This window comes from Ranitomeya imitator, chromosome 1, assembly GCF_032444005.1.
Source record: "Ranitomeya imitator isolate aRanImi1 chromosome 1, aRanImi1.pri, whole genome shotgun sequence".
Taxonomy (NCBI): domain Eukaryota; kingdom Metazoa; phylum Chordata; class Amphibia; order Anura; family Dendrobatidae; genus Ranitomeya; species Ranitomeya imitator.
In genome coordinates, this window is record NC_091282.1 from 853929529 (window position 1) to 853954946 (window position 25418).

Here is a 25418-nt window from a genome sequence, read left to right on the forward strand (position 1 = left end):
TGCTCTGCACTCCTCCTGTACTGGCTGTGAGCCGGAAAGCAGAGCGGTGACGTCACCGCTCTGCTTTCCGGCTCACAGCCAGTACAGGAGGAGTGCAGAGAAGCAGAGCGCAGCGCTGGAGGACAGACGGCTGTAGGTAAGTATCTAGTGTTTGTTTTTTTTTACTTTTAGCATGGTAACCAGGGTAAACATCGGGTTACTAAGCGCGGTCCTGCGCTTAGTTACCCGATGTTTACCCTGGTTACCAGTGAAGACATCGCTGGATCAGTGTCACACACGCCGATCCAGCGATGTCAGCAGGGAGTCCAGCGACGAAATAAAGTTCTGGACTTTATTCAGCGACCAACGATCTCCCAGCAGGGGCCTGATCGTTGGTCGCTGTCACACATAACGATTTCATTAACGATATCGTTGCTACGTCACAAATAGCAACGATATCGTTAACAATATCGTTATGTGTGAAGGTACCTTTAGTACTAGTTCATAAGTTATAGTTTAGCAATAAAATGAGCACGGTTACATTTTAAAGTAAAATAGAAGATGTCTTACATGAATTGCTCCACGTTACACACAGGTGAGCTGTCCTTCAGGCTAGTTTTATTTATCACTGCATGCAACTACAGAATAAAAGAATTACAAGTTTTAAATAAAAATGCATAGGAAAAAAATGCATGTTAACAACCATCTACATATTGTGGGAATTTTAGTCAGTGAGTAAAAATATTGGGGAAGACGTCAGGGACTCGCCTGTCCGACTAGTCACCTGTGCCACTTGGTTCCCCGGCGGCTTTTAAAGTATATTTATTTCTGAAATATGTTGACATACATGGTCAAAATCATACAGCCAGTGTCTGATACATGCTGCTCATGGGTCGAGCCACATGTATCAGCTGTCAAGTTCCCTTTAAATGTTTCCTTGATGCAGCGGCATTCTACATGTTGCGGCCTTGATATGAATTTGCTGTCAGATAAATATGTCTGATCATGCTTATCATTCTATAGACTATGTGCTGATGAAACTCATCATTAAAAAATGAGTCATGACCCTAGGTAGGTATCAGTATGAATACTACTTCTATCCTGCACCTGTACACCTAATTTACAATGACAATTTACTTACCAAAGTTATGATGGAAAGTTGAGTATTGTTGAATACTGAAGTATTTGCTGACCCCATATCTGCAGTGTATGCTAGATTAGTTACAGTAAAATTCAAGGTTAAGCTGTTGACAATATTAGTAGATGTGGTCGATTTTGTACCTGAAGTAAAAGAGAAGAAACTGGGCCTAAGAATATACAACGAATACTTACTTAATTCCACCCTATTAAAATGTATTTATGTTTGACGATCCCCAAATATTCCATGTCCTTGGTGCAATGACAAGTTAGTTTTATTGCTTTTTACTTTGATACAAATCATAGTAACATAGTAACATAGTTAGTAAGGCCGAAAAAAGACATTTGTCCATCCAGTTCAGCCTATATTCCATCATAATAAATACCCAGATCTACGTCCTTCTACAGAACCTAATAATTGTATGATACAATATTGTTCTGCTCCAGGAAGACATCCAGGCCTCTCTTGAACCCCTCGACTGAGTTCGCCATCACCACCTCCTCAGGCAAGCAATTCCAGATTCTCACTGCCCTAACAGTAAAGAATCCTCTTCTATGTTGGTGGAAAAACCTTCTCTCCTCCAGACGCAAAGAATGCCCCCTTGTGCCCGTCACCTTCCTTGGTATAAACAGATCCTCAGCGAGATATTTGTATTGTCCCCTTATATACTTATACATGGTTATTAGATCGCCCCTCAGTCGTCTTTTTTCTAGACTAAATAATCCTAATTTCGCTAATCTATCTGGGTATTGTAGTTCTCCCATCCCCTTTATTAATTTTGTTGCCCTCCTTTGTACTCTCTCTAGTTCCATTATATCCTTCCTGAGCACCGGTGCCCAAAACTGGACACAGTACTCCATGTGCGGTCTAACTAGGGATTTGTACAGAGGCAGTATAATGCTCTCATCATGTGTATCCAGACCTTGATTGAATCAATCAATTAAACATAAACATTGCCATTAGTAATGAGCGAATAGTGAAATATTGGGAATCGGGAAAATCAGCACAAATACTATCTAATATTCATGTATTTGTACCAAATAATGGATCCAATGCAAGCCAATGGGAAAGCCGAATATTTTTCTGCTGGACCCAACAAACAGGTCTGGAGGCATGAGAAAAAAGCTGAAATGGATGGGATAGATTAAATAGATAGATACATACATATATATAAATGAATAGCCAACAATACATCTGCTGCATACAGTAAAATCACAGCCTGATAGGTTAGAATAGAATAGATAGAATAGATGTATACACATAGAATAGTTTATATAGATGTCAGTGACACACATACTGTATGTCATGATATGTACTTTTGCCCTGTCCTGTATTCGAATAATATGCCATTTGATGTATGTAACTGTTCTCTGGTTTCTATTAGCTGTAATTTATGTATTTTCTTGTGCTGGGAGTTCACCTGTAACAATATGTCTCCTTCCCCCAATACTTGCAGCCCTAAGCTCTAATGTAATTAAGCTTTGTCAACATCCCTAGTGAAGGAATAGCCATTCTTCCTCACAGCAGGTGGCTAGTCAAATGTACATACTACATAGACTACGTGGAGCCCACCAGTCTAGCATCTTCTGGTGGACCCAACCATTGAATAGAAGGTGTGACCCCTACCCCCCTTCATGGGCGGATCCCAGGAGCTCAGACAATCCATTCTTATTTTGAAATCAGATGTGAGTTGATCCTTGAAGGAGAAGGAGTGGGGATTCTTAGCTGAGGCAAGACCCCATGTCCATCTGGGACTGCGGAAGCGAACGGGGCGAGACTTGAGCTGAGGACATATCTCGTCGTTCGTGGGATTGTTTTGGGATCCCTTGGACTCGTGTGGACTATTGCTTTGTTACCTGACACAAGGATTATCGGGAGGTGCCCCCGAACCTGTTACGTTGGACTAATTGTGGACTCTGTAGATCTACCTGCATGTGTTGTTCCAGCGTTCTTGATAATAAATCTGTGGAACCATCCCTTGGCCTGTTGCCCCTTCTTGCTCTGCCGTACACCCCGTCACAAACTGGTGGCAGCAGTGGGATCAGAGCAGAAGGAATGGAGGACAATGGCCCAACATCGGGAACCAACACCGCAGAGTACAAGAACTGGACTTTGGGGAGCCTACAATCAAAGGCCCGTGAAGTAGGAGTCCGTTTTAAAGGACTCTCCAAGGAGCAGCTAATTGAGGCTTTGGAAGGAGTTCGCCTGCAAGATGACGCTGAGGAAGGATCCTCACAGCAAATGGAGGAAAGAAGGCAGCCGGAGGTAAATACCCAAAAAAGTCAGTGGGTTGTGTGGTACGAGGAGGAGTTGGCATTGCTGGGAGAAGAGGCCACCATAGACTATAAGAGGGAGGCCATTCACAGAGCTCAGGAGAGGGAGAGGGAGGCCATTCACAGAGCCGAGGACAGAGCTCAGGAGATGGCATTCCTGGAGAGGCAGATCGCTTTGGAAGCAGCTAGAAGCTCCAGACTCTAACCCCAGCACCCACCATGAGGGAACTCCCCAGAGTGTCCCGCAAAGACTTCAAGCCCTTTAATGAGGCTGCAGGCAACATTGAGGGCTTCTTCCAGGACTTTGAGCATCAGTGTCGATTAATGGAAGTCCCGGAAAGGGACCGAGTCCGACATCTGGTGGGGCTCTTAGAGGGTGGAGCTGCCACAGCCTATAGAGCTATGGACCCTCAGGGGAACTGTGAGTATGCGGAGATTAAACGGACTCTTCTAGAACATTATGCTGTTACCCCAGACACTTACAGGACTCGGTTCCGTACTTTAGCCTGTGATGAGGAAGTGTCTTTCAAGATGTATGCCCACAGAGTCAAACAGATATGTCATCGCTGGCTGGAGGCAGAGGAGGTCTTAACCTGGGAGACCTTCCTCCAGGTTATCCTAAAAGAGCAGTTTTACTTCAAGTGCCCTGCTGAGATCCGGGAATGGGTGCGTGAAAGGAGACCAGCCACTGTGGAGGAAGCTGCAGCTCTAGCTGATGAGGCTCTCACCATCAAGCCTCAGTGGAGGGTTTTGTTGGAGGAGGGAGAGAGGCCTACCAGCTCCACAACACCGGTGGCCCCCTGTTCTTCTGTCCCCATTGTTCCCCGTTCCTCTAAGCCACCACCTCATGCTGATACCCGTGTAAATGTGCCTCCAGTTGCTTCTACTGCGTTTTCTGGAATACGACGAGGAGAGGAAGTAGCAGAGCGCAGGTGTTATGGTTGTGGGCATCCGGGGCATCTGCAGGCCTCATGCCCAGCCAGCCCATGGAGGAGTCGTCCTCAAACCCCTACAGCACCTTCAGGTGGGGGCCGGCCTCCAGGTTCCCTTACCCCTCGCCCAAGAGGACGCCTTGGATGGAGTGAGACCCAGCACAGATGCTATCGATGTGGACAGCCGGGGCATCTGCAAGCCTCCTGCCCAGCTGTTCAAATGAGGATTAATCCTGTACCCAGTCGTATTATTAATTATGTACAGCCAAGTGCCATGGAGGACGACGTGTCACCACTACGTGAGGACTGGCCTTGTGCCTCACCCACCCATGTTGCACCACTAGGAGTTTATGGTGTGTGACCTGCAGCTATGACGACTTCTGCTCATCGAGGTAAGCACTTGCAGGAGGTCGTGCTGGATGGACAGAGACTTATTGGATTTTGTGACTCAGGGGCTTTCCTCACACTGGCTGATCCCCGAGTGGTTCAGCCTGAGGCAATCCATCGAGGACCTGGGATTGTCATTGAACTGGCTGGTGGACAATGGAGGACTATTCCCACAGCCACTGTGGATCTGAACTTTGGTTTTGGGGTCAGGCGATGTGTGGTTGGGGTGATGGGTGGTCTGCCTGCAGATGTTCTCCTGGGCAATGATGTGGGAGAGCTACGATGCCAATTCGTGGCTGCATGAAGCCACATGTAAGTTACGCTCTGCCTGTGTGTACTTAACCAGCGACCTGTAGAGGTCCCTAGTACGTACACAAATTGGGAGGGGAAGGGATTGTCATGATATGTACTTTTGCCCTGTCCTGTATTCGAATAATATGCCATTTGATGTATGTAACTGTTCTCTGGTTTCTATTAGCTGTAATTTATGTATTTTCTTGTGCTGGGAGTTCACCTGTAACAATATGTCTCCTTCCCCCAATACTTTCAGCCCTAAGCTCTAATGTAATTGAGCTTTGTCAACATCCCTAGTGGAGGAATAGCCATTCTTCCTCACAGCAGGTGGCTAGTCAAATGTGCATACTACATAGACTACGTGGAGCCCACCAGTCTAGCATCTTCTGGTGGACCCAACCATTGAATAGAAGGTGTGACCCCTACCCCCCTTCATGGGCGGATCCCAGGAGCTCAGACAATCCATTCTTATTTTGAGATCAGATGTGAGTTGATCCTTGAAGGAGAAGGAGTGGGGATTCTTAGCTGAGGCAAGACCCCATGTCCATCTGGGACTGCGGAAGCGAACGGGGCGAGACTTGAGCTGAGGACATATCTCGTCGTTCGTGGGATTGTTTTGGGATCCCTTGGACTCGTGTGGACTATTGCTTTGTTACCTGGCACAAGGATTATCGGGAGGTGCCCCCGAACCTGTTACGTTGGACTAATTGTGGACTCTGTAGATCTACCTGCATGTGTTGTTCCAGCGTCCTTGATAATAAATCTGTGGAATTATCCCTTGGCCTGTTGCCCCTTCTTGCTCTGCCGTACACCCCGTCACACTGTATACTGTATGTCTGTATGTATACATGTATTACATCTATTTATCTATCTATCTATCTGTCTATCTATCTATCTATCTATCTAAGAAAAGCCAGCATTTCAGCATCCACGAACTGTAAAATCACAGCAGGAACCAACAGCATAGAATATATGGATTACATACAGTATATGTCAAACACAAAAAAGACAAAACAGCACGACTGCACAGCTGCTAACGGATCAGGGACTGAATGCGGTCCATCCAGTTATAGATGTGAGCCTGACATCGCGGTAGAGGTGCTCGTATGAAAAGAAGTAAACCATCGAGAAGTATGAAGAGCAATACGGCAGCACTCACCAGTCCAAGTGTGGTTCAAATTCTTTATTGAAGCATTAAAAAGCCGTCTCGTTCACGGCCCAGGATGGTTGAAGGAGGTGAGCAGAAAGTGACGACGGCCGTTTCACACCTACGTCAGCGATTCTAATAGATGTTTCTTTTCTGGGCAGTTGTGGGCTGCTATTTTTAGGCTGGGGGGTGTCAATATCCATGGCCCCTTACCAGCTTGAGAATACCAGCCCCCAGCTGTCTACTTTAGCAAGGCCAGTTGTCATAAATGTGGGGACCCCACGCCGTTTTTTTTAAACTATTTATTTAAATAATTTAAATAAACAGCTTGGGGACCCCTCTATTCTTGATTACCAGACTTGCTGAAGTTGACAGCTGAGGTTTGCAGCCCCCAGCTTTGATTTTTGCCTGGCTGGTTATAAAAAATACAGGGGAACCCACGCCATTTTTTTTTTTATTATTATTTATAGTGCAGGAGCCGCTGATGAATACTTCCATCAGCTGCTCCTGCTCTCACTGCTATTAGTGTCAGCAGTCGTCAGCTGATGGGAGTTGTAGTCCCATCAGCTGACACCAGTGACAGGAGGTGAACTTTATACCTCTGATCACAGCTGTGCACTGACGCTGTCGTTTGACAGCACGACTGTCTGACCGGCTGTGATGATTTCACTGCCTCTCAGAAGCGGTGTTTGTCGCACTGTCATGCACATGACACCGTGACATATACTCAGTGTTCAGGCAGCCAATCACAGCAATGAATGCCACACCAAAGATGGTGCCAGCATTACTGCGATTGACAAGCAAATAAAGCGGCAAACATGCTGGGCGGGTCACTCGAATATACCAAGGTGAATACCAAATTACTAGCTGAGTAACGAATAGCCCGAATAGTATACTATTCGTGTGAGTAACAAATAGTGCGGAATATATTCGCTCATCACTATTTTCCATGCCATTTGTTAATTCCTAGAACTTACTCTGAGATGGAGCTGGACTTGGTAACACCTTTTCATTGTATCCTTTACAAAGAAAAAGATGAACATTTTAGTGTTTTGTTCCATTATTCTAAATTATGTTTTGTTTTCAAGATATATCGACATACAGAAGTATTATATAGTATGTGAAATAAAGAAAGAAAGAAAAAGTTGATAATGAAATAGATGCAGAAATAGGATAGACAGATAGATACTATAGATAGATAGATAGATAGATAGATAGATAGATAGGTAGATAGATAGATAGATAGATAGATAGATAGATAGATAGATAGATAGATAGATAGATAGATAGATAGATAGATAGATAGATAGATAGATAGATGGTACCATTGACATAAAGACTATTTGGGTCCAGTGTGTAGACTCCCAACTTTGTGATGTTATATGTCTGATTTTTCAGTTCCTTGTAGAAATTTACTGTATCAAATACAGGTGTAGCCTTGTTGGTATAGTTGCAGATGGCATCAACTTTGGTGTTATTGTCACTGTTTGTCAAACTGCGGATCAGAAATTAAGCATTTACTCTTTACTGATGCTTGCATTTTTTATAGTGATTTACATATGTGTCACTAATCAATTAAATACATTTTTCCATCAATGAAAGAAAACACGCAAAAATGACAATGCAGTGTTATCTACAGAACAATTTATCGACAAGTGGTGGTCTTCTATTCAATATACAAAGTATAAACATATTTTAAAGAACATAAAGCTCCGATTTACAAAAACTTTTAAAGATGCTTTGTCACCAGGCATAAAGTGTCCAGTTTCTGCTCTTATGTTGTTCCCGCTGCTCCCCTTAGTATTCCTTTTTTTAGTTTATTTTAAATCCACCGTACAGTTCCAGAGTTATGGGCCTTTTATTTAGTGCTAGCTTTTATGGTCTTTGCCAAGAAGGTGTGGCTCACAGGACTCTCTGGGTGAATCCTACAATCACCGCCTCCTTGCTAAAAACCATAACATTTAGCTTTAAATAAAAGGCCCATAGCTCTGGCACTGTATAGTGGCTTTGAAAATAAAATAATAGAATACCCAGCACTGGTGATATGTCTCCGTTAAGGGTGGGTTTTCATATTGTGTATATATGCATGTGTGTGAAACCCTCAAGCATTCTCGGTCACAAAGGAAAATATGGCATGTTGCCTCTTGCTGGCTTTAGAACACATCTAGTGGGTGGTAAAATTAGTAAAAATTGCCTACAATGTGCAGTATTTCTTACTTTATTATCTGGCATGAGTGTAAAGAAGATCCTTGACTGGTGTTGTTTATTACCGCATTTAACTGAAAGGAAGAGGAAAAATACCTTGAATTTGATGAATACTCTAAATTATCTTCACTTATGGGAAACAGATCTAAATACTCACTTGACCAGTTATAATAAGACGTATAATAAGGAAGTTCCCAGAATTTGGGTTCCCAAAGTCCTCCTGATATTTCAGATTGGTCAGGGTGAAATTCACAGTGATGATAGAATTTGGTGGAGAGGTGGTAATAGGGGAGAGGGTGGAGGCCACAGTAGCTGTTCAAGAAATACAAAGATTACACATGTAAGCACCTTTGTAGCAATGTTACTTAGATTTCATAACTGGTTTTCAGTCTCTCATTGATAATGTAAGTTTACTTACTCAAAGATAATGTTGGCTCATTATAACCTGAAATAGAGAGCAATGATAATTATTGGGGCCTGGCTTTTTCCAATACAGGCATAGTGTATGAGCTAAGTCAATCCATTATTACCATCAATATATAGACTGGTGCTATCCAGGGGGTATTTGTCTAGCTTCTTGATGCCACTTGTGAGTTTACTGAATTCCTTGTACACAACTGTCCTGTCGAATGCTTGGCCTACTGTGTTGTTAATGTATGAGCACACCGCATTGATACTGAGAGAATTGGGTATCTTTCCAATCCTGCAAGCATAGACACATCACAGACATATATTATTTAAGAAAAAATGGTCATATTATTATATATAGCTCATCTAAAATGTATTCAGATATAGTACGTAATATATCTTCTTTCCTGACTAAGCCGATTACACATCAACATGGTTTCAATCTTTTCCAGTTCACTTGCCAGGGGACTAGAGACAGGCACGTATACTGTAGCACATAGATAATACTTTGCACTTGATTAACAGCTGTACCTTTACCTCACATATAGTAGTAACAAAAACGGTGATTGTCCTAGCTGGCAAACTTCTCAACTTACGAGAGCCTCTCTTGGCCATCAAAGCTTAAAAAGAACCTGTCACTGGATTCATGCTGCCTGATCTATTCCAGCATGAACCAGTGCATGGCGATGTATCAGAGAAAATATAATTTGCATAGCGAGTGAGGGACCATAGCTAGAGACTAGAGTAGATCAGCATGGTCCACAGTAGGCTTCTCTCTGCACTGATCTAATTGACTGACAGATCTCTCCCTAGATATACAAATGAGAGACTTGTCAATCAACTAGAGTGATGACCAGCCTAGGATCGAGTCAGATTTTAACCAAGTCTTTATCAAAGTGTGCAGAATTATCAGGAAACTTGTTTTCCTCAGGAAAAATGGGTCAAAAAAGATATTTTACTAACTCTGAAAAGTGAAAAATTGTTACAAGTCTTACAGAGGGGTGCAACACTCTTAAAACTGCTAAGATTTTCAGGCGTGACCAGAGAGCCATCAAAAGTTTCTCTACCAACATTCAACAGAATTGCCAAACATTCTGAGGGAAAGTCATAGCAAACTCTCTCATCTTAAACTCTGATCTTAAGCATATGTCATTAATATCCTAAACCAGGATACTAATTTATTTCACCATATTTAGCTGTGAGTATAGGCCTTACCTGAATACAAGATTCCTGCAGCCTGTAAACGCTCCACCTATACTGGTATTTTGGAACACTTGGTCACTCTGTTAAAGAAATGAAAATTTGTTTACCATATTCAAATATGATGACTTAGACAAATGATTATTATATGACATATCTTACCAGTGATATCATGATAGCTGACATGAAGCGGCTGATATCGGAAGATGGATTATCAAGCTCTGAGTTGTAGGTCACATTTAGTAAAGTCACATTAAATGTGAAATCCACTACGTTTTGAGATCCTGATGATGGAGTTGCAGCTAATAGGAAATACATAAAATAAGTTTATTAGCAGTGCCTATATAGGAAAATGTGTATTCTAGATTAAAAGTAATAATTATTATGTCTGCAGTAGTAAGGTCGAAATGAAAAAATCTGAGCCATATTCTATTAACAGAAGGGACAATTTTTAATTACAACGACTAATTAGTTAAGCCTATTGGAAAAAATGTCAGCATCTCCTCCCTCCCTAATAATTTATAGATACGTTTTTTAAAGAAAAACTAAAAGTAATGTAAAAATCTGAGTTGCTGGTAAAGGTAGCATACCTGTGGTAGATGGTTTTGATGTAATATTTGTAGGAGATACTGTAGAGGTGGGCACATTGGTAGTGGTAGAATACTGGCTTACTGTCTGGACTGGTCCTGTACTGCTGACTGTTGGACTCACTTCCGTTAAGAACATAAAACATGAAATGATGTTACTCACCAAGGTTCGATCATAGTTACAGATGAGGGAATACAAGGGAGAATTTGGTAGCCCACCTGTAGTTGATGCTGCTGTTGTGTTGGGTCCATTGGGCTGCTGCACAGGCGCATTAGTTACCGGAACAATCGGAGCCTCAGCTGAGGAAAGAACATAGGAATTAAACAAAGGGTTCTCGGCAACAGAGACAATACAGTAATACCTTGTCATCAAAGTAATGAAGATAGGAAAGTATTTTGCAATGCTACGAGACATGACTTGATCCTGTACTTGGCACTAATTACTATAATAATGCAGAAGACTGTGAAATGTTCATGTGTATGACACCTCAAGCTCCATAAACAGTACAGTTATTGTTGGCTGCCATCTCATAGCCCCTGTATCATAATGACATTTTTTCTAATGAATTAAGCATCAGAGTTCGGGAGATGCAAAAAAACAGGGATTTATGTGTACTCATCATAAAATTCTTTTCATTGAACAGGTAGGAAAGACTTCACCCGGTTGAGGGAAGCGTTCAATGTCCACCACCTGAGAGCCTGTCTGTCTTGCAGGGACAAGTGGCACCTGCGGTCGAGAGAGAACAGGTTTCTGTCCCTAACTGCCAGAAGGACATGTTGTAGGAGACGAAGTTGCAGTTGGGCAAAAGGGACCACTTCCATTACAGCCACCATCTTTCCTAGTACCCTCATTGCAAACTGGATGGAGTGAAGGGAAGACTGACGAAGCGCTCGGGCTCCTTGTTGAAGGGCTAAGACCTTGTCTGGAGGGAGAATTACCAAACCCTGAGACAAGTCCAGGGACATGACTAGAAAGGAAATCTGTTGGGCTAGGACAGAAGAGGATTTGCTTAAGTTTATCAGCCAGCCCAGGCGAGAAAAGGTATTGCAAGTAATGTGAATCAACTCCCTGCAGTTGTGGAAAGATGGACCCTTGATCAACAGGTCATCCAGATAGGGCAGAATGATCACACCCCAAGAGTGCAGGATGGACATAACAGCCGCCATGACCTTTGTGAACACTCTGGGGGCAGAAGCAAGGCCAAAGGGCAGGGCCATGAATTGAAAATGCTGGTTGCGAATGGCGAAGCGCAGGAATCTCTGGTGAGGGGGAAAAACCGGAATATGTAAGTAAGCATCACGGATGTCGATTGAGGCCAAGAATTCTCCCTCTTCCAGGAAAGTGACAACTGAGTGCAGAGATTCCATGCGGAAATGACAGACCATGACAAACTTATTTAGAAGTTTGAGGTCTAGTATGGATCTTACCTTTCCGTCCTTCTTTGAGACGACAAAAAGGTTCGAATAGAAACCCTGAAACCTTTCACTTTCTGGGATGGGGACAATGACGCCATCGTAACGCAATGTGTCTATGGCCCGAGAAGAAGTGTTTGCCCTTGCCTCTGAAGAGGGAGGACAAGAGGGAAAGAAACATGAAGGGGGCATGTAGCAAAGTCGATCTTGTATCCGGATTACACCAGATTTCAGACCCACTTGTCAGAGATGGTGGAAAGCCAGACCTAAAGAAAGAGAAGTAGGCAGCCGCCTACCCTGCCGATGTCAACCAGATAACACTGGTAGTCAGCGTGAGGAAAATCTCTGAGACCTATGACCTTTAGGTCTCGACTGCTTGGATCGGGACTTCCAATGTTGGTTAGGTCTGTATGAGACCTGAGCTCCTCCATCCCTTCGTGGAGAACATCCTGAAGCAGACGAAGTAGTGATAGTGGCCCAGCCTGGAGTTGAGTGAAATGAAAGAAAATGGATTTGTTGCTGTCTCTGAAAGGGACGCCTAAGTCTCTGTTTGGGAAGGAATTTGCACTTTCCTCCCGTAACATCGGAAATAAGCTGATTCATCTTTTCTCTAAAATAAGTGACCGCTTTGATAAGGAAGGGAGGTGAGAGACTTTTTTGATGCAGAGGTCCGCCTTCCACTCCCTGAGCCATAATGTCCTTCTGATAGTGATGGCATTGGCTGCTGACTGAGCAGCACAACCGGCCGCATCCAAGGATGCATGTACCAGGTAATCGCCTGCCTGGGAAATTGGGTTGGCAAGGTGTGCCGCCTCTGGAGGAAAGTTACAGCTCTGAAGTGAAGTAGCTAAGGTCTCTGACCAGAAAATCATTGCCTTAGTAACCTATGCTGCGCAAAGGATGGATAGAGAGCCGAACCTGAGGCCTCAAAGACAGGGCGAGCCAAACTTTCTATCTGACAGTCTGTGGGAATTTTGATGGATGAGCCATCCAACACAGACAGAAGAGTTTTCTGAAAATCTGGCGAATCCGGATAGAAGGAACCATCAGATTCACACTCTGATTCGCGTTTGCTACTGACCTCTGGAGAGGGAGAGCGAGAAACAGAGCTCTGAGGTGACAAGGCATGTGTCTGCTCAGGAGACGTGCTATGGATCCATTTTCTAGGTGCCTGAAGGCTTCTAGAGTGGTTTCGGACCCTGCTAACCGACTGCTCCCGGCTTGGGGAGGATCAGTCTACATCAGTCCTGCAAATCCTCCGGTCCGCGGAAGGATCACAGAGGGATTCAATAACTTTGGCCAGTGAAGACATGGATTGAGACAGTGATGAAGCCCACTCAGGGGGACTAAGTACACTTGGCTTGGTGGTGGGCTCCTGTGCACAGTTGGGGTCACAGGCATTGCAGAGCGGCGAACTCTGAGCCTTAGGAAACACAGACTGGCAGGAGGAGCATGAAGTAAAAAATATAGCCATAGCCTAGTTAGACTTTTTAGATGCCTTAGGCTGGGACATGATGTACCCTTCAATGTGGTCCTATAATAATAGGGGCTGCTGAGAAGGGATACTGCTGAGAAAAGGGTTACAGGAAGAGGATGTGTAATGCAGCACTCCCTTACCCAGGTCTGTGTCTCTGCTGCTCCTGCGTTTCTCCAACTGCATGGCCCCTGCACTGAGAACACTTGCTGCCGGGACCTTTCCTTCCTGATGGCAGTTAGTGTGTCCTGAGGTGGTCTGGGGGGAGAAAGATGGCCCCCGAGATCTCAGAAGCGCTTCTCGTCCTGTGTGAGAAGCGCCAGGACCGGTGGGCGGAGCCTCCACATCGCATCATTGCATGGGCGGAGATAGGGGTTGCGCCCTAGTACAGGGCTGAAGCCGGTGGAGTAAATTCGCGGTGCCGCCCGGCGCTGAGGCAGGATTGCGCGCCCCGCAGTCAAAACCTTCAAAGGATCCGTCACCCCTTCATTCCACTTGGAAAAATGTAAAAATTGGTAACAATGTAAAAAATAAATAATAAAGAGTTTTTGGTCTGAAGACCAGACCCATGTGCCTCCTATGGACACTAAGCAAGAACTGGTTCTCTGGGAACCAGCACGAGGAGGAGGAGGAGCTAACTTTTTTTGTGTTAAGTTAGTGAGTGTCAGCCTCCTAGTGGCAAGAAGCATACACCCATGGTCTGTGTCCTCCAATGAGGTGAAGGAGAAAAGTAGAGTTAATAGTAATATATATGCCTCAATATAGGTATCAATATAGGCTGCATCAAATGGGAGGGTGTACAATAGGTACAGAGTCCATATTGCTGAAATCATCTGTTCGCTTTGGAAAGAATAACTGAGTTCTTTACTTGCTTAGTTACTATGAGAAAATGTTTAAAACTTGTTGACTCAACCGAGAAAACATCCCTAAGATCAAGTTGTAAATTTAAGAAATGTTGTCCTGCAAGGGTATTCACACTTAACTCAACTATTTCAACTTGCCAAACCCAGCCTGCAGTTGCTAATGGGCTAATGTTAATGGGGCTGCAGCTTTAGGGAGAGGTATATTATACAGTAAGTATATTAACAATGCCTTTATAAGCAAATGTGAATTCTAGCTTATTAGTAAGGATTACAACATCAGCAGTTGTAAGGTGGTAATGAAGACATCTGATAGATTTTCTCTTGACAGCATGGACAAGTTTCCATGACAATTACTAATTAGGGAAGACTACTAAAATTATTAGATCCATCAACAGCCCCTCACTGATGGTTTTTAGATATGTGTTTTTATTTTTTTTTCATTAACCCCTTAATCCCATATGACGTACTATCCCGTCGAGGTGGGGTGGGCCTTAATTCCTACCGACGGGATAGTACGTCATAGGCAATCGGCCGCTCTCATGGGGGGAGCGTGGCCGATCGCGGCCGGGTGTCAGCTGACTATCGCAGCTGACATCCGGCACTATGTGCCAGGAGTGGTCACGGACTGCTCCCGGCACATTAACCCCCGGCACACTGCGATCAAACATGATCGCGGTGTGCCGGCGGTACAGGAAAGCATCGCGCAGGGAGGGGGCTCCCTGCGTGCTTCCCTGAGACGATCGGTACAAGGTGATGTGCTCACCTTGTACCAAGGTCTTCTCCCTGCAGGCCCCGGATCCAAAATGGCCGCGGGGCTGCATCCGGGTCCTGCAGGGAGTACTTCCGGGTCAGGAGCAGGCTGCAGCTGCAGCTCTGTAAGCCTGCAGCGATGAGTGAGATCGCCGATCTCACAGAGTGCTATGCAAACTGTGAGATCGGCGATTTGTGATGTCCCCCCCTGGGACAAAGTAAAAAAGTTTTAAAAAAAATTTCCACATGTGTAAAAAAAAAAAAAATTACTAAATAAAAAAATAAAAAAATATATATATTGTTCCCATAAATACATTTTTTTATCTAAAAAAAAAAAAAAACAATAAAAGTACACATATTTAGTATCGCCGCGTCCGTAACGACCCATCCTATAAAACTGTCTCACTAGTTAACCCCTTCAGTGAACACCGTAAGAAAAAAAAAATGAGCCAAAAAACAACGCTTTATTATCATACCGCCGAACAAAAAGTGGAATAACACGCGATCAAAAAGACGGATGTAAATAACCATGGTATCGCTGAAAACATCATCTTGTCCCGCAAAAAACGAGCCACCACAATGCAAAATAAGCAAAAAAATAAAAACGTTATAGTCCTGAGAATAAAGCGATGCCAAAATAATTATTTTTTCTATAAAATAGCTTTTATCGTATAAAAGCGCCAAAACATAAAAAAAATGATATAAATGAGATATCGCTGTAATCGTACTGACCCAACGAATAAAACTGCTTTATCAATTTTACCAAACGCGGAACGGTATAAACGCCTCCTCCAAAAGAAATTCATGAATAGCTGGTTTTTGGTCATTCTGCCTCACAAAAATCGGAATAAAAAGTGATCAAAAACTGTCAAGTGTCCAAAAATGTTACCAATAAAAACGTCAACTCATCCCGCAAAAAACAAGACCTCAGATGACTCTGTGGACTCAAATATGGAAAAATTATAGGTCTCAAAATGTGGAGATGCAAAAACTTTTTTGCTATAAAAAAAGCATCTTTTAGTGTGTGACAGCTGCCAATCATAAAAATCCGATATAAAAAACGCTATAAAAGTAAATCAAACCCCCTTTCATCACCCCCTTAGTTAGGGAAAAATAATAAAATTAAAAAAATGTATTTATTTCCATTTTCCCATCAGGGCTAGGGTTATGGCTAGGGTTAGGGCTAGGGTTAGGGCTAGGGTTGGGGTTAGGATTAGGGCTAGGGTTGGGGCTAGGGCTAGGGCTAGGGTTGGGGCTAGGGTTGGGGCTGGGGTTAGGGCTAGGTTTAGGGTTGGGACTAGGGTTGGGGCTAGGGTTAGGGCTAGGGTTAGGGCTAGGGTTAGGGTTGGGGTTAGGGTTCGGAGCTAAAGTTAGGGTTAGGGTTGGGGCTAAAGTTAGGGTTAGGGTTGGGGCTAAAGTTAGGGTTAGGGTTGGGGCTAAAGTTAGGGTTAGGGTTGGGGCTAAAGTTAGGGTTAGGGTTTGGATTATATTTACGGTTGGGATTAGCGTTGGGATTAGAGTTAGTGGTGTGTCAGGGTTAGGGGTGTGGTTAGGGTTACCGTTGGGATTATGGTTAGGGGTATTGTTGGATTAGGGTTTCAGGTAGAATTGGGGAGTTTCCACTGTTCAGGCACATCAGAGGCTCTCCAAACGCGACATGGCGTCTGATCTCAATTCCAGCCAATTCTGCGTTGAAAAAGTAAAACAGTGCTCCTTCCCTTCCGAGCTCTCCCGTGCGCCCAAACAGTGCTTCCCCCCCAAATATAGGGTATCAGCGTACTCAGGACAAATTGGACAACAACTTTTGGGGTCCAATTTATCCTGTTACCCTTGTGAAAATACAAAACTGGGGGCAAAAATATCATTTTTGTGAAAAAAAAATTTTTTTATTTTCACGGCTCTGCGTTATAAACTGTAGTGAAACACTTAGGGGTTCAAAGTTCTCACAACACATCTAGATAAGTTCCTTGGGGGGTCTAGTTTCCAATATGGGGTCACTTGTGGGGGGTTTCTACTGTTTGGGTACATCAGGGGCTCTGCAAATGCAATGTGACGCCTGCAGACCAATCCATCTAAGCCTGTATTCCAAATGGCGCTCCTTCCCTTCCGAGCTCTGCCATGCGCCCAAACAGTGCTTCCCCCCACATATGGGGTATCAGCGTACTCAGGACAAATTGGACAACAACTTTTGGGGTCCAATTTATCCTGTTACCCTTGTGAAAATATAAAACTGGGGACAAAAAAAATCATTTTTGTGAAAAAAAAAGAATTTTTATTTTCACGGCTCTGCGTTATAAACTGTAGTGAAACACTTGGGGGCTCAAAGCTCTCAAAACACATCTAGATAAGTTCCTTAGGGGGTCTACTTTCCAAAATGGTGTCACTTGTGGGTGGTTTCAATGTTTAGGCACTTCAGGGGCTCTCCAACATGGCGTCTCATCTCAATTCCAGTCAATTTTGCATTGAAAAGTCAAATGGCGCTCCTTTCCTTCCGAGCTCTGCCATGCGCCCAAACAGTGGTTTATCCCCACATATGGGGTATCAACGTACTAAGGACAAATTGTACAACAACATTTGGGGTCCAATTTCTCCTATTACCCTTGGTAAAATAAAACAAATTGGAGCTGAAATAAATTTTGTGTGAAAAAAAGTTAAATGTTCATTTTTATTTAAACATTCCAAAAATTCCTGTAAAACACCTGAAGGGTTAATAAACTTCTTGAATGTGGTTTTGAGCACCTTGAGGGGTGCAGTTTTTAGAATGGTGTCACACTTGGGTATTTTCTATCATATAGACCCCTCAAAATGACTTCAAATGAGATGTGGTCTCTAAAAAAATGGTGTTGTAAAAATGAGAAATTGCTGGTCAACTTTTAACCCTTATAACTCCCTAACAAAAAAAAATTTTGGTTCCAAAATTGTGCTGATGTAAAGTAGACATGTGGGAAATGTTACTTATTAAGTATTTTGCATGACATATCTTTGTGATTTAAGGGTATAAAAATTCAAAGTTGGAAAATTGCAAAATTTTCAAAATTTTCGCCAAATTTCCGTTTTTTTCTCAAATAAACGCAAGTTATATCGAATAAATTTTACCACTATCATGAAGTACAATATGTCACGAGAAAACAGTGTCAGAATCGCCAAGATCCGTTGAAGCGTTCCAAAGTTATAATCTCATAAAGGGACAGTGGTCAGAATTGTAAAAATTGGCCCGGTCATTAACGTGCAAACCACCCTCGGGGCTTAAGGGGTTAAACGTAATTTGAAAATGTAAATGGCTCATAAAGGTAACATACCTGTAGTAGATGGTTTTGATGTGACATTTGTAGTAGATACTGTAGAGGCGGGCACATTGGTAGTGGTAGAAGACTGGCTCACTGTCTGGACTGGTCCTGTACTGCTGACTGTTGGACTCACTTATGTTGGTAACATAAAACATGAAATGATGTTGTTCACCAAAGTCCGATCATAGTTACAGATAAGGGAATATATGACAGAATTTGGTAGCCCACCTGTAGTTGATGCTGCTGTTGTGTTGGGTCCATTGGGCTGCTGCACAGGTGCATTAGTTACTGGAACAATCGGAGCCTCAGCTGAGGAAAGAACATAGGAATTAACCAAAGGGATCTCGGCAACAGAAGAAATATAGTAATACCTTATCACAAAAATTATGAAGATAGAAAAGATTTTGCAATACTATGAGACATGACTTGATCCTGTCCTTGGCACTAATTACTATAATATTGCAGAAGGCTGTGATGTGTTCATGTGTATGACACCTCAAGCTGCATAAAGAGAACAGTTATTGTTGGCCGCCATTTTTCTTTTAGGTAAAAGCATGGAATATGGTAATTTTTCTAGAGCTATATTTTCCTCCACTTCTGTGGAGATATTGTGTATAGAGGATTAAAAGAGACCTAAACCCATCAAATTCAACCTCTTATTCTTACATAGAACAATTAATCCAAAGGAAGATAACAGAACAGGATTTTAAATGTAATTGACATTTTATAGCCCCTGTACCATAAAGAAATTTTTAATAATGAATTAAACATCGGAGTTTGGAAGATGCAAAAAAAGTAGAGTTAATAGTAAACTATATGCCTCACTATAGGCATCAAAATAGGCTGCATCAAACGGGAGGGTGTACAATAGGTAGAGTTCATATGGCTGAAATCATTAGTCCACTTTTGGAAAGGGTATTCACACTTAACTCAACTTTTTCAACTTGCCAAACCCAGCCTGCAGTTGCCAATGGGCTAATGTTAATGGGGCTGCAGCTTTGCGGAGAGGTATATTATACAGTAAGTATATTAACTGGGCCTATATATGCAAATGTGAATTCTAGCTTATTAGTAAGGATTATAACATCAACAGTTGTAAGGTGGTAATGAAGAAATCCGATAGATTTTCTCTCGACAGCAGGGACAATTTTCCATAACAATTATTAATTAGGGAAGATTAGTAAAATTATTAGATCCATCAACAGCCCCTCACTGATGGTTTCCAGATATATGTTTTTATTTATTTTTCATTAAAAGTAATGTGAAAATGTAAATGGCTCATAAAAGTAACATACCTGTAGTAGGAGGTTTTGATGTGACATTTGTAGTAGATACTGTAGAGGCTGGCACATTGGTAGTGGTGGAAGACTGGCTCACTGTCTGGACAGGTCTTGTACTACTGACTGTTGGACTCACTTCTGTTGAGAACATAAAACATGAAATGATGTTACTCACTAAGGACCAATCATAGTCACAGATGAGGGAATATATGAGAGAATTTGGTAGCCCACCTGTAGTTGACGCTGCTGTTGTGTTGAGTCCATTGGGCTGCTGCACAGGCGCATTAGTTACTGGAATAATAAGACACAGGAATTATACAATGGGATCTTTGCAACAGATAAGTCTTTTGCAATGCTGTGAGATAAAATCTGATCCTTTCTCTGACAATAATTACTATGCTAATGCACAAGATTGTAAAACATTCATATGAATGAGACCAAAAGCTACATACAGTTAGGTCCATATATATTTGGACAGAGACAACATTTTTCTAATTTTGGAAATAGTCATTACCACAATGATTTTTAAACAAAACAATTCAGATGCAGTTGAAGATCAGACTTTCAGCTTTCATTTGAGGGTATCCACATTAAAATTGGATGAAGGGTTTAGGAGTTTCAGCTCCTTAACATGTGCCACCCTGTTTTTAAAGGGACCAAAAGTAATTGGACAATTGACTCCAAGGCTATTTCATGGACAGGTGTGGGCAATCCCTTCGCTATGTCATTCTCAATTAAGCAGATAAAAGGCCTGGAGTTGATTTGAGGTGCGGTGCTTGCATTTGGAAGGTTTTGCTGTGAAGTAAACATGCGGTCAAAGGAGCACTCCATGCAGGTGAAACAAGCCATCCTTACGCTGCGAAAGCAGAAAAAACCCTTCCGAGAAATTGCTACAATATTAGGAGTGGCAAAATCTACAGTTTGGTACATGCTGAGAAAGAAAGAAAGCACTGGTGAACTCATCAATGCAAAAAGACTTGGGCGCCCACGGAAGACAACAGTGGTGGATGATCGCAGAATAATCTCCATGGTGAAGAGAAACCCCTTCACAACAATCAACCAAGTGAACAACACTCTCCAGGAGGTCGGCGTATCAATATCCAAATCTACCGTAAAGAGAAGACTGCATGAAAGTAAATACAGAGGGTTCACTGCACGGTGCAAGCAACTCATAAGAATGAAGAATAAGAAGGCTAGACTGGACTTTGCTAAAAAGCATCTAAAAAAGCCAGCACAGTTCTGGAAGAACATTCTTTGGACAGATGAAGCCAAGATCAACCTCTACCAGAATGATGGAAAGAGAACAGTATGGCGAAGGCGTGGTACAGCTCATGATCCAAAGCATACCACATCATCTGTAAAACACAGCGGAGGCAGTGTGATGGCTTGGGCATGCATGGCTGCCAGTGGCACTGGGTCACTAGTGTTTATTGATGATGTGACACAGGACAGAAGCAGCCGAATGAATTCTGAGGTATTCAGAGACATACTGTGTGCTCAGATCCAGCCAAATGCAGCCAAACTGATTGGTCGCCGTTTCATACTACAGATGGACAATGACCCAAAACATAAAGCCAAAGCAACCCAGGAGTTTATTAAAGCAAAGAAGTGGAATATTCTTGAATGGCCGAGTCAGTCACCTGATATCAACCCAATTGAGCATGCATTTCACTTGTTAAAGACTAAACTTCAGACAGAAAGGCCCACAAACAAACAGCAACTGAAAACCACCGTAGTGAAGGCCTGGCAGAGCATCAAAAAGGAGGAAACACAGCGTCTGGTGATGTCCATGAGTTCAAGACTTCAGGCAGTCATTGCCAACAAAGGGTATTCAACCAAGTACTAAAAATGAATATTTTATTTAAAATTATTGAATCTGTCCAATTACTTTTGGTCCCTTTTAAAACAGGGTGGCACATGTTAAGGAGCTGAAACTCCTAAACCCTTCATCCAATTTTAATGTGGATACCCTCAAATGAAAGCTGAAAGTCTGAACTTCAACCGCATCTGAATTGTTTTGTTTAAAATTCATTGTGGTAATGTCTATAACCAAAATTAGAAAAATGTTGTCTCTGTCCAAATATATATGGACCTAACTGTAAACTGTACAGTTACTGTTGACCGATATCTTTCTTTAATGCAATAGTTAGAAATATGATAATCTATCTGGAACTATAATTTCCTCCACCTTTGTGAATGGCACATAGTTACGGTATATAGAGAGTTTATAGAGACCTAGGCCCGTCACGTTCAAACTCTTATTTTTCCACATACCAATTAATCCAAAGGAAGATGACAGAACACCCTTTTAAATGTAGTTGTCATTTTATAGCCCTATACTATAAAAGAAAGCTTTGTGATAAATTAAACATCGGGGTTAGGAGACGCAAAGAAAAAAGTGCAGCTATTGGGAACTATATGCTTCACATATGCTTCTTTGCAAAGCATCTCTCAAATATTTTTCCTAATGTTCAAAAGCCATTTTGCTATTCATATTTCATGTATTTCATATTAGACAATGCTTTGGCACAATAGAGTGCAACCTTTTTTGGCATATTGTATATATGCTTCACATAGTTAGGAAAGTAGCCTATGGCAAACCAGGAGGACGTGCGGGAGGTGCAGCATCCATATTGCTGAAATCATTAGTCAGCTCTTGAAAATTGTGAACTCAGAAAAAATATCCCTAAAATCAAGTTTTAAATGAGTAATTTGAGAAATGTTGTGCTGCAAGGGTAGTAGCTTAACTCAGATATTTCAGCTTCCCCAACCCAGTCTGCAGTTACTAAGCCACTAAGTGGCTCCTGTTAATGGAGCTGCAGCTTAGAGGAGAGATATATTAAAAGCAAAATAACAGCATCTAAACAGACCAATGTGTATTCTAATGTAATAGTAATGATTACTATGTCAGCAGTAGTGCGAAGTACGATAGTAATAAAGAAATCTGAGCCATGTTCTGTTGACAGCAGGGTTAATTTTCCATTGAAATTACTAAATAACGAAACCTGCTAAAAATTACAGATCCGTCCTTCCTTATGATTTTAAAACAAGTGTTTATTAAAAAGAAAACCTGAAAATCATGTTTAATTCTGATTTACAAAAAGGTGGCATACCTGTGGTAGATGGTTTTGAAGTGACATCTGTAGCAGATACTGTAGAGGTGGGCAATTTGGTAGTGGTAGAAGACTGGCTCACTGTCTGGACTGGTCCTGTACTACTGACTGTTGGACTCACTTATGTTGATAACATAAAACATAAAATGATGTTACTCACCAAGGTCCGATCATAGTTACAGATGAGGGAATATATGACAGAATTTGGTGGCCCACCTGTAGTTGATGCTGCTGTTGTGTTGGGTCCATTGGGCTGCTGCACAGGCGCATTAGTTACCGGAACAATTGGAGCCTCAGCTGAGGAAAGAACATAGGAATTAAACAAAGGGATCTTGGCAACAGAGGAAATACACTGTCACTGTATAATGTCAAAGGAGTTATGACATTAGGAAAGTCTTTGGCAATGTTATAAAATAGGATCTGATGTGTATTCCAGCTTAGTAGTAATGATTATCATGTAACAGCAGTAAGGTGGTAATGAGTAAATTTGAGCCAGTGGCAATTTTCTACTATAATGATTATTTAGGGAAGCCTAGTAAAAATATTAGATCCGTCAACATCTCATCAATAATAGATTCCAGATAGGTGTTTTGCAAAAGAAAACACAAAAGCAAATGTGATTTGCTTGTAGAGGTGGCATACCTGTGGTAGATGATTTTGAAGTGGCATCTGTAGGAGATACTGTAGAGGTGGGCACATTGGTAGTGGTAGAAGACTGGCTCACTGTCTGCACTGGTCCTGTACTACTGACTGATGAACTCACCACAGCTCCTGTTGACGGAGCTGCAGAAAAAATAATTGTAACGTGTTATAAATAATAATAAGGTGGTAATGAACAAATATGAGCCATATTCTGTAAACAGCAGGGGCAATTTTCAATTACAATAACTAATTAGGGAAGTATAAAGGAAAAATATCAGATCCGTCAGCGTCTCCTCTTTAATGGTTTCAAGATTGGTGGTTTACACAAAATCTAGCAATAATGGAAAATCTGAGTTGCTTGAGAGGTAGCATACCTGTTGTAGATGGATTTGAAGTGGCACTGGTAGGAGATACTGTAGAGGTGGGCACATTGGTAGTGGTAGAAAACTGGCTCACTGTCTGGACTGGTTCTGTACTGCTGACTGATGGACTCACTGTGGATCCTAGTGATGGAGCTGCAGCTAAGATAAGAGATATGTTATAAGTATATTAATAGTACCTATACAGGGAAACGTGTAATTTATATTAATAGCAATGAATATCAGTAGTAAGCTGGTAATCAAGAAATCTGAGACCTGAGACATATTCTATTAAAAGCAGGGGCAATTTTTCATTGCAACAACTAAATTAGGAAACCTAGTGAAAATAATAGATCTGCCACTGCCTCCTCCTTGATGGTTTCCAGAGTTATATTTAATAAAAAAGAACAGAAAATGAAGTAAAAATGTGAATTACTCATAAAGGTAACATACCTGTGGTAGATGGTTTTGAAGTGGCATCTGTAGCAGATACTGTAGAGGTGGGCACATTGGTAGTGGTGGAAGACTGGCTCACTGTCTGGACTGGTCTTGTACTACTGACTGTTGGACTCACTTCTGTTGATAACATAAAACATGAAATTATGTTACTCACCAAAGTCCGATCATAGTCACAGATGAGGGAATATATGAGAGAATTTGGTAGCCCACCTGTCGTTGATGCTGCTGTTGTGTTGGGTCTATTGGGCTGCTGCACAGGCGCATTAGTTACTGGAACAATCGGAGCCTCAGCTGAGGAAAAAGCATAGGAATTAAACAATGTGATCTTGGCAACAGAGAAAATAATAAATTGTCTCTGGAGTTACAGTATGATGATAAGAAAGTTTTTTGCAATGCTGTAAGATAAGATCTGATCCTCTCCCTGGCAATAATAACTATGTAAATGCACAAGACTGGGAAATGCTCATGTGATTGAGCCCTAACCCTACATAAACAATACAGTTACTGTTGACCAATATTTTTCTTTTATTCAGAAGTTAGAAACATGATAATCTATCTGGAGTTATAATTTCCTCGACATTTGTGAATGGTACAAAGTTACTGTATATAGAGAGTTTATAGAGACCTAGACCCATCACGTTCAACCTCTTATTCTTCCATATACGGAAACAATTAATCCAGAGGAAGCTGACAGAACACCCTTTAAATGTAGTTGTCATTTTATAGCCCTATACTATCAAAGAAACCTTTGTAAGAGATTAAACATCAGGGGTTGGAAGATGCAAAGAAAAAAGTGCAGCTATTGGGAACTATAGGCTTCACATAGTTAGGAAAGGAGCCTATGGCAAACCAGGAGGACGTGCGGGAGGTGCAGCATCCATATTGCTGAAATCATTAGTCAGCTCTTGAAAATTGTCAACTCAGAAAAAATATGCCTAAAATCAAGTTTTAAATGAGTAATTTGAGAAATGTTGTGCTGCAAGGGTAGTAGCTTAACTCAGATATTTCAGCTTGCCCAACCCAGTCTGCAGTTACTAAGCTATAAAGTGGCTCCTGTTCATGGAGCTGCAGCTTAGAGGAGAGATATATTATAGGCATAATAACAGCATCTAAACAGGCCAATGTGTATTCTAATGTAATAGTAATGATTACTATGTCAGCAGTAGTGCGAAGTACGATGTTAAGAAAGAAATCTGAGCCAAATTACTAAATAAGGAAACCTGCTAAA

At 42.0% G+C, this 25418-nt stretch overlaps 1 protein-coding gene across 1 annotated transcript in view; it reads right to left on the reverse strand.

The window, feature by feature from the left end:
• Nucleotides 1–25418, reverse strand: part of LOC138648760 (mucin-16-like) — a 44436-nt gene that overhangs the window by 18782 nt on the left and 236 nt on the right. The window contains exons 2-23 of the mRNA XM_069738669.1: nt 24401–24481; nt 24185–24307; nt 23747–23893; nt 23373–23513; nt 22947–23027; nt 22731–22850; nt 19849–19908; nt 19633–19755; nt 18566–18646; nt 18350–18469; nt 10770–10850; nt 10554–10673; nt 10126–10265; nt 9979–10046; nt 8886–9058; nt 8774–8800; nt 8513–8667; nt 8368–8429; nt 7476–7645; nt 7128–7169; nt 1121–1260; nt 550–617 (exon numbers count right to left, since the gene is read on the reverse strand). Coding sequence (XP_069594770.1) covers nt 550–617; nt 1121–1260; nt 7128–7169; nt 7476–7645; nt 8368–8429; nt 8513–8667; nt 8774–8800; nt 8886–9058; nt 9979–10046; nt 10126–10265; nt 10554–10673; nt 10770–10850; nt 18350–18469; nt 18566–18646; nt 19633–19755; nt 19849–19908; nt 22731–22850; nt 22947–23027; nt 23373–23513; nt 23747–23893; nt 24185–24307; nt 24401–24481 — 2323 coding nt within the window. The remainder of the gene's footprint in view (nt 1–549; nt 618–1120; nt 1261–7127; nt 7170–7475; nt 7646–8367; nt 8430–8512; nt 8668–8773; nt 8801–8885; nt 9059–9978; nt 10047–10125; nt 10266–10553; nt 10674–10769; nt 10851–18349; nt 18470–18565; nt 18647–19632; nt 19756–19848; nt 19909–22730; nt 22851–22946; nt 23028–23372; nt 23514–23746; nt 23894–24184; nt 24308–24400; nt 24482–25418) is intronic.